The following is a 13662-nucleotide window of genomic DNA, read 5'->3' as shown; positions in this document are numbered from 1 at the left end:
ATTGTGATTAAATAGTTGACACAGCATAGGTTTCTGACACAGAATGAATGTGTTCTAATGAACTTAAAATTTTTGTTTTCTCTTAGAGCAATTCACTATGCTGTTGAATATTAATCCTCTCAAAAAAATGTTTGAAGAAATTTTCTTTTTTATTTATGAAATTTCAATGAGAAAAATTGAACCCAATTTTTTTAATCACATCCCCCTTTCCCTTATTCCAAAACTAATCTCAATTAAAATTTCTAATGGAGTTTGCAACAATAACTACTCATTTAAATACATCATAAAATATTAAGATGTAAAAAAACTGCTTGTTATCACTGAATGGTAAAGATTATTTTAATTTATCAGTTGGTAGTAAAAAGTGAATATACATTGTATATTGTATATAACAAAGATTTAAGTTGATTCTGGACAAAGAAAGATAACTCCAATTAAAAAAAAATCTTGCTATTGCACAATATTTTGCAATTAGATATTTCTTGCTTACTATTCTGGACAAAGAAAGATAACTCTAATTAAAAAAAAATTTGCTATTTCACAATATTGTGCAATTAGATATTTCTTGCCATTGCGCAATACTGTGCAATTGAAAAGACTTGCTATTGCACAATACTTAATATAATAATTTTAGATCCTGATTTGGACCAACTTGAAAACTGGGCCCATAATAAAAAATCTAAGTACATTTTTGGATTCAGCATATCAAAGAACCCCAAGATTTCAATTTTTGTTAAAATCAGACTAAGTTTAATTTTGGACCCTTTGGACTTTAGTGTAGACCAATTTGAAAACAGGACCAAAAATGAAGAATCTACATACACAGTTAGATTTGGTATATCATCAAACATTGATGAAATCAAACAAAGTTTAATTTTGGACCCCGATTTGGACCAACTTGAAAACTGGGCCAATAATCAAGAATCTAAGTACATTTTTAGATTCAGCATATCAAAGAACCTAACTGATTCATTTTTTGTCAAAATCAAACTAAGTTTAATTTTGGACCCTTTGGACCTTAATGTAGACCAATTTGAAAACGGGACCAAAAGTTAAGAATCTACATACACAGTCATGACAGTTAGATTCGGCATATCAAAGAACCCCAATTATTCAATTTGGATGAAATCAAACAAAGTTTAATTTTGGACCCTTTGGGCCCCTTATTCTGTTGGGACCAAAACTCCCAAAATCAATACCAACCTTCCTTTTATGGTCATAAACCTTGTGTTTAAATTTCATAGATTTCTATTTACTTATACTAACGTTATGGTGCGAAAACCAAGAAAAATGCTTATTTGGGTCCCTTTTTGGCCCCTAATTCCTAAACTGTTGGGACCTAAACTCCCAAAATCAATACCAACCTTCCTTTTGTAGTCATTAACATTGTGTTTAAATTTCATTGATTTCTATTTACTTAAACTAAAGTTATTGTGCGAAAACCAAGAATAATGCTTATTTGGGCCCTTTTTTGTCCCCTAATTCCTAAACTGTTGAAACCAAAACTCCCAAAATCAATCCCAACCGTTCTTTTGTGGTCATAAACCTTGTGTCAAAATTTCATAGATTTCTATTAACTTAAACTAAAGTTATAGTGCGAAAACCAAGAAAATGCTTATTTGGGCCCTTTTTGGCCCCTAATTCCTAAAATGTTGGGACCAAAACTCCCAAAATCAATACCAACCTTCCTTTTGTGGTCATAAACCTTGTGTTAAAATTTCATAGATTTCCATTCACTTTTACTAAAGTTAGAGTGCGAAAACTAAAAGTATTCGGACGACGACGACGACGACGACGACGACGACGACGCAGACGACGCCAACGTGATAGCAATATACGACGAAAAATTTTTCAAATTTTGCGGTCGTATAAAAAGTATTAAAATAATAAATTAAGCTTGTCCTATTGTTTACTTTTATGTAAAATATTCATATCAAGTTTTCAAGGTTACTATTGTTTTTTTTAAATTAGGTGGTATTGGCGTTGCTAATTGTTGAAGGCTGTACGGTGACCAATAGTTGTTAATTTCTGTGTCATTCATTCTTTTGGAGAGTTGTCTCATTGGCAATTATACCACAATTTTTTTTATATATATACACATAAATACAGTCTCAATTCTTAAAAATGTTCTAAAAAATGTCAATATGTTTCTAGCCATATTTGTTTTATTTATTGTCAATATCATAATTTTAAAATCAAAAGCAGTAACGCTAAATCTGCCAAATTTCAAATTTTTCACCTGAAAATCTGCTGAAAATGTACACTTATTAAGGGTATGCAACTTTAACTAAAATGCTCATAAATAATTGGATTAGCAGTAATTTCATTTGCTGCAAAAAAGTTGATGATGCAACATGTGTACAGACTAATGATAAACAAATGGAAGATATAGATAAAATAAGTGCTATAAATTTCTGATTTATAAAGAGAATGAATTATTTACCAAATAAAATTCAACTATCAACAGACTGTATTAATTTTTCTTACTTTACTTTTAGGTTGTGATGTATTCATAACACTCCTGGTCTCAGAACCAGTATAGATGACCACACCCAATGCTATCCCTGAGGCTACAACTGTATTTGACCACAGTGTATTATCAACAGTCAATGAATCCTCATAAACTTCATCATCAGTCTGAAAAATAGGAGTTCAAAATAATTGTATAATGGCAAAAAATTAAAAACATAATGAACACTTGACAATTTTCTTTCAGAAATATACCATATATATAGTCCTTCATAGAACACTTTCAGAAAACAGCCATACTTATCATACAGTTTTGGTGTTACATAAGAACAGGGAATAGTACTTGATTACAGATACTTTTGATACGTTATTGGTAAAAAATGTCTGCATTTTTTCTAATCAATGATTCAGATCATATTTTAAAGTTCTAAATTTCATCAAGGAGATATTTTTGTTATTTTATCCTTATTGTGAAATTATCATAACACAACTCTTTATTTTCCTAACTATACAGTAACTAAAAGATGATATCTTATATAATGCAACTGTACCAAACAGTTACATTAATGGCCTTTTTTTTTAAATATTTTTGGGGATATTATGTCTATGTTATTTTGTTTCAAAAAAATAGTTTTAATTCTGTCAAAAGCTTTGCAGATTTCTTTTTTTTCTTTCTTCAACTGTCAGACTTTGAGTAACCTACCCTACGGAATGTACCAACAAAATTATGGATGTCCTTCTGTGGTGCCTCAGCATACAACTGTGCCCTGATATCTAATATTTCCTAAAATATCAAAAGATAATATAAATAAATAAACAGAAAAGATAAAGTATGCATAAATGAACACATTTAGGATTGAAAAGCATGCATAACTTAAATATTTAAAGCACTTCATTCTCAACTGATTTTTTTTTAGAAGAATTGTGATCTTTGGAGATAGATATAGGAAGATGTGGTGTGAGTGCCAATGAGACAACTCTTCATCCAAATAACAATTTATAAAAGTAAACCATTATAGAACATTTATATATGGTATCCCCATTATCCAATCACAAAATTGATCAAATCGATGAAAATATGTTGCTGGTTTGCTATCTCACGCTTTTTGGTACATCTTAACTCTCTATATTGATATATGCTCATTCTGAAAAGCTTTGTAAAGATTTTCATAGATTTTGCAAAGAGGAAACAGCATGGACAAATTCTCATTAGGATCATAATATACAAAACAAACGACCAAGACTACTAATTTAAACAATTGCACTTGTTTATTTGATTATCTGTTTATCAATTATTCCATTCCTATCATTGACATACCACATTAGAGACAAGTCTCTGAGTATTCTGTATGGCTAATCTAAGTTTCCAATCTGTCTCTCCATCTAACTGGTCTGTCCTTATAAAACATGCTCCTTGCTTCTCTGTAGTTCTGATAAATATCATATCAGCTGGCACACGCTGGTCCTATAGAATATATCTTAATATATATGAATTGTAATAAAGACATACACATTTCTTAAAAGATAATCATGATAATATTTGTTTTCTTTTTAAGACCACAAAATCTGTAAAATCTGTAATGTTGGCAAATTTTGTTACATAAGAAGAAAATTTCAGTAAAAAATATATATCATAACATTTCTATTTAATATTTTCTGTTCAAACAATTTAACAAGTTGTTTTTTTAAAGATTTGAAAGGACAGACTCATTAGAATATAATGTTGCAATTATATTTATATAATTTGTTCTGCTTATCATGCATTATACAGTTTCAGATTTATTTTCTTTTTGAATGTACCAACTTTGTGTTGATGTTTTGCATTGTCCTTCAAATAATGGTTTTATGATTTGCATTTCTCAAATAATTACATGCCTCAAATGACAGAGGTTGTGGATTCAATACCAAGACTGATCAAATAAAACACATTAAACAAAACTGATATGAGTGGCTTCTCCACCAAAAATGGGCCAGGGCTATTCAAGAAAAAAATGTATGGGGGTTTTTGTCAGCACCTGCCACCCAGACAATTGCAATTGAGAATTATAGTGCATTATAGTGTGAAAAGTTGCTCTGATACCCATCACCCATGTATTATTAATACAACGTGCCTTCCAACCCCCCCATACATTTTTTCTGGAATAGCCCTCATTTGATAAATAAGAGCAAAGATAGTTAGATCAGAGTCAGAACCATGTGTCAGAAGTAAGGTATATGTAATATTTGCCAAAGGACGTTAATCAATCAATCAAAAATAATATTCATTCATTGCCTAAGCTAAAACTTTTTTATTTAAAGTATCACAAATAAACAGGAGCCTGATGTTCAGTGGTTGTCTTTTGTGGATGTGGATCATAAGTGTTTCTCCTTTCTCGTTTTTTAAAATAGATTAGACTGTTGGTTTGAATGGTTTGAATGGTTTTACACTAGTAATTTTTGGGGCCCTTTAAAGGTTGCTGTTCAGTGTGAGCCAAGGCTTGGTGTTGAAGGACGTGCTTCAACCTATAATGTTTTACTTTTACAAATTGTGACTTTGATGGAGAGTTGTCTCGTTAGCACTCATACTATACTTCTTATATCTATGAATTTACACTAAAATGTTACCTTTTCAACTTGAATAAGATCACCAACTTTGATGTCTGAACTTGGAATGGATATCAGTCCGTCTCTTGTCAACTTTTTATACTTCTGTGAATTTGCTTCTTTATCTCTTCTGTATCTTCTATAATCATCTAGAGCCTCTCTACACATTGTCACAAATATCACAAATCCCTAAAAATAACAAAATGTATGGTGTAAGTCTAACTAAACAAGTAAAACTGTGAGCTACTTCTCACTATTGATACCCCTGCCACAACTGGATAATTTTAATAGTGTAAAAATGTGTAATCTTCAGTAAATAGGAAGTTGTTGAGTGATAAATCAGAAAACTCATCACATGGTATAACTGACTTATATAAACCCTGAAATAAAATTTCCGAAGTCTTCATGATGTAGTTCCTGGGAAAAATGTGTCGCAAAATATTGGACGGACAGAAGGACTGACTGAATGATCAATGGACATACAGACAGAGGTAAAACAGTACAATTACATAACTGTGAGTACTCTTAGCCACTTTTTTTTTTAAAGCAGGAGTAAAATTATCTAAAGGTTTGTTTGTAGACTTTTAAGTAAAACCACAAAATCAATTTTTCCTCAAAGCAAGCTTGAAACACAAAATACAGAAACCCACACATTAATTAAAGTGATGTTTTTATTAATGTCATTAGTGCAACTGGGTGAGTATTGCACTAATAAGAACTCACATTCTAAATTCAATGCATATAGAGATTTTCTTGAAATTAAAATAAATTATCTTGCATTTTTGTACATTCTTCAATAATTTTTGTATTTACAGTAACATATAAAGAAGGCCACACCAATAAAATATTGAAACCAATATCCTTAAACTGTTACAATTTTTTTTACTAGTGTGGCCTTGAACAGTAATAATTGATCTTACCAGTGGTCCCCAGTATGTGTATAGATAACCAATCCTAATGGCAGGTATAAACTGTGATGTAGCCATAACCAGAAAGTACAAATTCAGGAAAAACTTGAACTGCTCAAATAAAACCTGAAAAAAATTAAAAAATAATTTAGGAAATCATTAAAAGGTTTGGAATGAATATATAAATGAGTATTTGGAACAACTAACCAGCAAACTTAAAAGTCTTAGATGCATTTTTTTCATTAGTTGTTATTGGCATTGAGCTAGCTGTCCGTAACTTTGAGTACTCTCAGATCTGTACTTTGTGTCTTTTTGTTGTGTGAATATATAAGTACCAGTCCACGTCCACTCTGTTTATTATTAGATGTATTTCTTTTTTTTTTCATTTGATGAGTTACGTCTTTTCAACAGATTTTAATAGTTGGTCTTATGTTGTACTGTTTCATAACTGACACTGTCCTAGGTTAGGGGGAGGGTTTGGCGCCAACAAATTAGTTAAACCCTGCAACATTCTGTAAATGCCTGTCCCAAGTCAGGAGCCTGTAATTCAGTGGTTGTTGTTTTCCTTCATTATTTTATACATTAATTAGGCATTTAGCTTTTCATTTGAGTTATTTTACATTCATCACTTCTGGGCCTTTTATAGCTGACTATGTGGTATGGCCTTTCCTCATTGTTGAAAGACCTACGGTGACCTATTGCTGTTATTTTCTGTGTCATTTGGTCTCTTGTGGAAAGTTGTCTCACATTCATATATTCCATTTTAAAGTTGTTTTATTTCTTTCTATGTCAGATTGTATGTGATTGTATTTTTAAGACTGATTTTTTTTCTAGATTTTTGTACTTAATTATATGTGATTATTTGATTGTTACCTTAGGAATAAATGAGATAATGCTATATTTCTGATTTCTGATGACGTTCTTTGGAAATTTCTCATCTTTATTTGGTTCTAAACCAATTGGTACAACTCTGGATTTATAGATCTTCTCTCTATTGCAAAATTTCAGACAACATCTATTAAAAGAAAAAAGTAGGTTGTAATTAAAAAAAATTCTCATTCTTCGAACAAATGTTGTGTTAACCAGTCATGTACTTAATACAACTTATATGTTATATGAAACTTATCAGTACCATCAAATATCAAAAATCAAAAATAACATATTAATCAATTCTTTTGCATGTATTTATCTAATAAAATTAAAATACTGTCAAGAATGAAGATCTATCACTCTTTTTAGGTGTTGAATCTATACACAGTAAAAAGTGGAATGTAACAGGAGAAACAGTTCATATAAAAATCTACGTTTATGGAAGTTGAAAAATTTGAATCATGTGACTTTTTTCTGTTCATTCGCTTAATCTTTAACACAGGAGAAATACATTTGTAAGCAAATGTTAACTTATAATTTTAGCAGATTTCCACTCAAAAAATTTGACTATCATTTTCTCTTTAAGTTCTTTAACACAGGTTAAAACCTTTAATAAGGTAATATTTAATACTAAATTGATATTCCAGGCAGATAACCTGCTATTGATCCCAACTCTTATAGATATCTGAAGCAATCATGTCATGTGACAAAAGTATAAAATCAAACTAATGAATATAAATGTGTATTTTTGGTGTGTGTTACAGTGTTGCAAAAGTATACTGTAATGTATTACCTTGCACAAACCCCACAACAACCTTCAAAGAAAAAACTCAGTCTTGACTGATTGGGACGTCGATGTCGTTTTGGTCTGACAAGAGAATCGCTTTCATCGTCCATGTCAAATGTTGTCTCTCCTATCATCAATGGAATATCATCTAATTCTTGGTCATCATCATCTGATGTCACTCTATAAAAGAAAATAGTTTTGATTAATGAGGGTCTAGATGGGGGTTCTTCCTTTCTGTATTTTGTAACATCTTAGAAATTTTTCAGCAATTCTTTATTTATTTTGCCCCTTATTCTCTATTCATTATTTTCAGTGCCCCATCATTCTCTATTCTTGTTGGCATATTTTGCCCTGCATTCTTCATTTTTACCAACTATTGATTTTTTTCTCTATTCGATAAACATGATAAACCCGACCAAGATTGTAATTAATGTTGACCTTTTTTGAGACACGGTCCAACTTTCTTGGTTTGTGAAAACATATGATGCCTAAAGTTTATTAATTCTAGGTTAAAATTTCCAATGGCCATGGTCATGACAGTAGATTCTAACAGTATAGCAATGACAATTTAATCGATCACATAATTCACATATATTTACATGTAAGTATGATCATAATTACATAATTAATCTAAAAAACTAAATGCATCATTTATGAGTAATGATAAATGCTACAATAAAGATTACCATATCTATATACAGTTCAAAGACACATAAGATAAAACAAGTACAAGATTTTTTAACGTAATGATATGATATCAATGCTTATTTTAACATGCATAATAATTTAAATTATGAGGATGTTTTTCTCTGAAGGTCATGCATTTAATCATAGCTACATGTACTTATACAGCATTTTTTTGGACAAATTAAAATATATTGACGTATACTAGAATTCTCAGACTCAGTTATCATGGTTATTTCAAAAATATTGCATAGGAATGGTTTTTGAATTTAAGTTTCAAAAATATATAAATCAATTATTAAAAGACTATAAAAAGTTAAAAGATTTCCCATTATAATGATTATCATGATTAAACATCTCATTCTATAAATATATTTGAACAATACAAGATACCTTCTAATGAGTAAACACTCTGCAATAAAAAAAATGGACAATGATGGAATATGGACCTTAACTGCATAAATATATTATTGGAATGATGCAGGAATTATTGTATTGATACAGGAAACTTTCATGAAGGTTTTATAAAAGTAACAAGAATGGATTTTAAAAGGTCTCGAATAAATATTATTGGTAAAGACATTATAGTGCAGCAGTTATTGCCTTTATGCAGGAAATTCTAAGGAAAGTTTTTTTTTTAAATTATAAGGATGGATAAATTTAGGTCTTTGAAAGCACATGTGTACATTGTCAACCTCTCAATGTTCAATTTTCTTTAATCTAAGGTAATCATACCATGTACATTTCATAAGATAATTTTTCTGTCAATAACATGAATAAGTTAATGTGATAAACATGATAAACTAATACACATACGTTCAGTCCATTCATTTGTAAAACACAAATGCAAAACAAATGTATAAGAGCTTACTATGTAAGACAAGTTGACAACTAACTGCTTTTGATTAAAGTCCATTCTGACGTCGCCCTCCTTTTTTCCCCTTTGCCATCCTCATAACCCTATTTTGCAGAACCCATCTTTTGTATGAATGTTTTAATTGTTCTCGTCCTTAACACATGTTTGCATGAAATATTTGCCTTTGGACATTACTTGTCAATGCTTGATAAGCAAGAAACAATTAACCAATCAATATGTAACAAAATCGTATCTTTTTCATACTAATCAGACATATAAATCATAATTTTGCAACTCAGCCTGTTGTTTTGAAAGAATTATAAGTCTGTACCAAAATATTTTCAAATTACTAGTCTGAAGACCAAATATTTTTACGTTTATCTTAAGCGTGACAGTCTGTCTACACAAAGTTTTGCAAATGCTAAGTAGTGAGAATAACATTTTACTAGGTCATCAGACTAGTGTTTCACCATGTTCACTGTGAAGACTGAATTTACAAGTACTTTAATAATATGAATAAGCACTGAAAATAATTATACCATTAAATTTTATTTTTTTATAATCATTAATGTGCTGTAGTGCAGTAAGCAGTTTAATTAAAGGAATTGGATTGATTTAAATGTGGGTTCTTTCATACCTTCCCATTTTCAAGACTATAGTTTCATGTGTTTTTAATATTTGTTTAAGTGCCTTTTCTATCATTTCTTATCAGTAACAGGTGTATGCCACCAAGAAAGATGATTGTGGAATAATTCTAAAATAAATATTGAAAATACATGTAAATAAGATGAACAATTATACATGCAACTTTCAAATCTAACGACAGGTTTGTGAATAGTACAGTAATTTAAGTATTCAACATGAACATACATTGTATGTAAGGGAGGTTGCAATATCTATACCATGTACACTTTCATGACTTTACCATTGTGTTTACATAATTCTGATTTAAGTCTGAAGGTAATATATATTTATCATTGTTTATTAAAAGTCTTTTTCTGTGTTTTTTTTTCCAATTTACTTACTCATGTAAAAGATACCTATGAAACTTTCAAACTCATAAGTTGAAAATAAACCCAAAATCCCATGACAAAAACAGAACAAGTACAAAAGACAAATAAATGTATACAAAACACAACATTGGAACAAAAATAATAAACTGAGCAACACCAACCCCACCCAAACACCAAATGCCATGTGCTCTGAAAGGGCAAACAAATCCTGTTTCACATGTGATAGACACCTATCTTGCAGGGCTCACACTACTTCAGAATTATAGGGAGAAGTGACTTCTCTTTTTGAAACTGATAGGGAGAAGTGGTGAGATTTGAAAGAGAAGTGCTCATTCACGCGGTGTGCTACAATGTTTGGATTTTACAATAGTATAAAGGGCCATATGCAAATAATGTTCTTTGTATATTGTTCAATTCATATCTGGATAAAAAAAATACAATTAAAGTAACATTTGAAATTAAAAGTTGTTTAAGTTTTACTAAGGTTCTTGTGAGAAACTACCAACTAAATATCTAGCACTAAAAAAATGTAAAGAAATTATAATATATCAATTACAATTTAATTAAAAATTATCTTGTGTATGAAATTCAGTGTTTCTCATAAAAAAAATATAAAAGTTATTAAGCTGGGCCATAATATATTGATATTAGTATAATAGCTAGTCTCAGAGTTAAGCAACTTTAATCAATACCATAAAAAATATAGGGAATTATAAACAGCAATCAATTAGATGTAACCAAAAGTCTCTTAATGCGTGTGGAATGCGTAATTTTTCCCTTTGGGATCAATATTCTTCTGTCAGCTGTTCCATCCGTGCGTCCGTAGTAATTATTGTAAAAGTACGGATTTCGTTCATAGCTGGTCCGGTTCAGATCCGTAGTTTAGAAATCGGTCAATGGCGGACGAATGCAAGAAAATTTACAAAAATAAATGATGTTTGACAAGTTATTTGGAAAGGAACATGACGTTTTTAATGCAATAAATGGATTAAACATTTACTGGAGGCAACTTTTATCATGTTTAAATGAAGTAACAAACTTATTTTGCCGCCGAAATTTAGGTTGATGTACATTTTCGAGTAACAAGCACCGGAACTTGCGAAAATGCACGAAGTGATAAAAAGTTGTATTTTTATCAAATAACCTGCTACACACTGCGAAGACAATGCTTCAACCTCTTTTCTAAAGATAATGAATCGTTTATGTCTGAATTTCTTTAATTATCAATAAAAAATTAATGTTTCATCAACTTGGTAAAAATTGAAAATGTCCGATGACGAAAGCGACTGAAAGCGAGTATCGTCAAGAACAGGGCGACTTGTTTTCGCTTTTGGGGGTCGGGGAAAGCGAAGTGACGGTCGGGAAGGCGACTTCTTCGCCCAAGTCGCCTGGTAGCGTGAGCCCTGTCTTGTAGGTAGAGTTATATCCCAGTCAGACATTCAGTTTTTTCTTTATGTGAAGCAAATTTGAAAAAATATTAGCAAACAATCATGACAATAATCATGTGATAATATGATCTATTAATGAATGAGGAATGTGTACATGGGACACAGATGATGCCCCCACGTGCATATCATATTAAGTTAAAAAGTGACTTAACTAAAGAATGGTAAAAGTGACTATCAACGTGATAAAAATTTGTACTTGATCAGAGTTTTGTGGTAATAAGCATGATAAGTATTGTAAGTTTCATAACATTTGGTTGAGGGTAACTTAAGCATGTTAAGTTAGAGAACGGAAACCTTCATACATGCATATTTTATTCTTCAGTCCGTGAAGTCTCTCAAAACTTGATGTCCATTTGAAAAGAAAATGTTAACATGACAGATTATTAATTTAATGGAAACTGTCCAAATATCTATATGAGAAAATAAAGGTTTGCACAGTCAGGGGACTTACTTAAACAAGTGATTTTTTAAATCACTAACAAGTGATTTTTTAAATCACTGATTCAAGTAACATTATTTCCATAAAGGTTGGAAGTTAGAGTTGTCTTTCTTTAATAATCACCTATTTAAGTAGTACAAATTAATCACTAGAAGAAGTGATTTAATATTAGTTTAGCTTTAAATATACATGTAGAATACTAATGATCCAGGGACTAATTATGTTTCTAAACTTATCAGAATGACCAGGTCATTTCAGGTGATGACCTTGTACTGAATCTAGGATAATGACATAAAAATCACTTGTTTAAGTATCAGACCTCAATTTCCTTCCCAAAAATCACTTCTTTAAGTATCATTCTTTTAATAACCCCCACTAATTTCAACACCCCCGAACAGTGAAATTTTTATCGCGAACAGTAGAATTTTATTACATAATCTGAAAGATGAAACCTTGAACTTCACAGGAAAAATACTCCCACTGCTGTGAAAAATCTTTTAAGAAAGTATCAGTTCATTATGTAAAGCCATTATAATACCATTTTTTCAACTAAAATAGAATTTTCAGGTAAATGATAGCATCGAGGGCATAAACCTTGCTACTTAAAAGAAGCAAAAAGTTCATATTTTTTTATTTTACTAATTAAAAGATGTTATTTAAACCTATGTGTTTAAAATTTTGAAAAAACTACAAAATCCCAATTTGTGACAAAACCTCGAATTTGCTACTCAAATAAGTGATTTAAAAATCACTTATTTCAGTAAGTCTCCTGACTGTTGCATACTAGTAGGTAAAACTTACATATTTGAAGAGATAAATGAAAAATGAACAGATCAAGGCACCAAAATGGTCATCCATGATCCATTTTGGATAAGCAAAATATCCACTTTTTTATATCGGACGAGCTCTGACATCCCACAGCCCCAGAATGTCTGTCAAAACTGTCATTCGTCGTCAAGAGAATTCTCCATCTACCTTATCTAAATGAATATGATTATAAGACCCCTATCTTCATTTGATGCTGACAATCTGACAAACAACATAAAGATAAATGCATATGACTAATAAACATAAAAGTACCAAAATGTCTAAAATTGTGTATACACAGATTACAGTATTTACTACAATTGTATAGTTAACAGATAAAAGATACCTCAGTAATTTTCGACTGGTTGTATAAAACTTTTAACTAACTGCTTATAACTTTACTGTTGAGTTCTGCAAAGGATCTAAACTTCAACTGACAGATGATCACAGATATGCCAAAAGAAAATAATAACTTATGACTCATTGTCAAGTGGTATTTTGAGGACGAATTTGTCAGGGGTTATAGGCACAAGTTATTTTGCATGCCTATGATTCTGCCTTGTACCTTATATACTGTTTTGATCGACGTGCTCGTCTAGTAGTACCGTATTGACTACTTTTACTCATTTATCCTCATCACCAAATATTGATTTCTTCCTAGTCGCTTGTGTCATGAAAATATTGACAGGAAGAAAGTGAAAGTTTCAAAAAAAATATACTTGCATACTTTATTAATATTAGTTTTTTTTTATAATAAAAGTAACAAAAGATTGTATCTGTATGTTAAATCATGCAGAG

At 30.5% G+C, this 13662-nt stretch overlaps 1 protein-coding gene across 3 annotated transcripts in view; it reads right to left on the bottom strand.

Annotated features, from left to right (window-relative positions):
- The window catches only part of LOC143079811 (putative phospholipid-transporting ATPase IIB), a 33117-nt gene extending 19564 nt beyond the window's left edge, over positions 1 to 13553 (bottom strand). The window contains exons 1-8 of one of the 3 annotated variants that reach the window (XM_076255420.1): positions 13430 to 13553; positions 7624 to 7797; positions 6834 to 6975; positions 5973 to 6086; positions 5074 to 5241; positions 3788 to 3934; positions 3173 to 3253; positions 2488 to 2637 (exon numbers count right to left, since the gene is read on the bottom strand). In XM_076255420.1, coding sequence (XP_076111535.1) covers positions 2488 to 2637; positions 3173 to 3253; positions 3788 to 3934; positions 5074 to 5241; positions 5973 to 6086; positions 6834 to 6975; positions 7624 to 7797; positions 13430 to 13491 — 1038 coding nt within the window. In that variant the 5' untranslated portion in view covers positions 13492 to 13553. Of the gene's footprint in view, positions 1 to 2487; positions 2638 to 3172; positions 3254 to 3787; positions 3935 to 5073; positions 5242 to 5972; positions 6087 to 6833; positions 6976 to 7623; positions 7798 to 9794; positions 9909 to 13210; positions 13307 to 13429 lie in introns of those variants that run through there. The other 2 variants (XM_076255421.1, XM_076255418.1) reach the window with 2 other exon arrangements.
- Positions 13554 to 13662: the final 109 nt, after the last annotated feature.

This window comes from Mytilus galloprovincialis, chromosome 6, assembly GCF_965363235.1.
Source record: "Mytilus galloprovincialis chromosome 6, xbMytGall1.hap1.1, whole genome shotgun sequence".
NCBI classification, from domain to species: Eukaryota; Metazoa; Mollusca; class Bivalvia; order Mytilida; family Mytilidae; genus Mytilus; species Mytilus galloprovincialis.
Note: the sequence above shows the minus strand (reverse complement) of the source record. Positions and strands in the feature narration are given on the sequence as shown.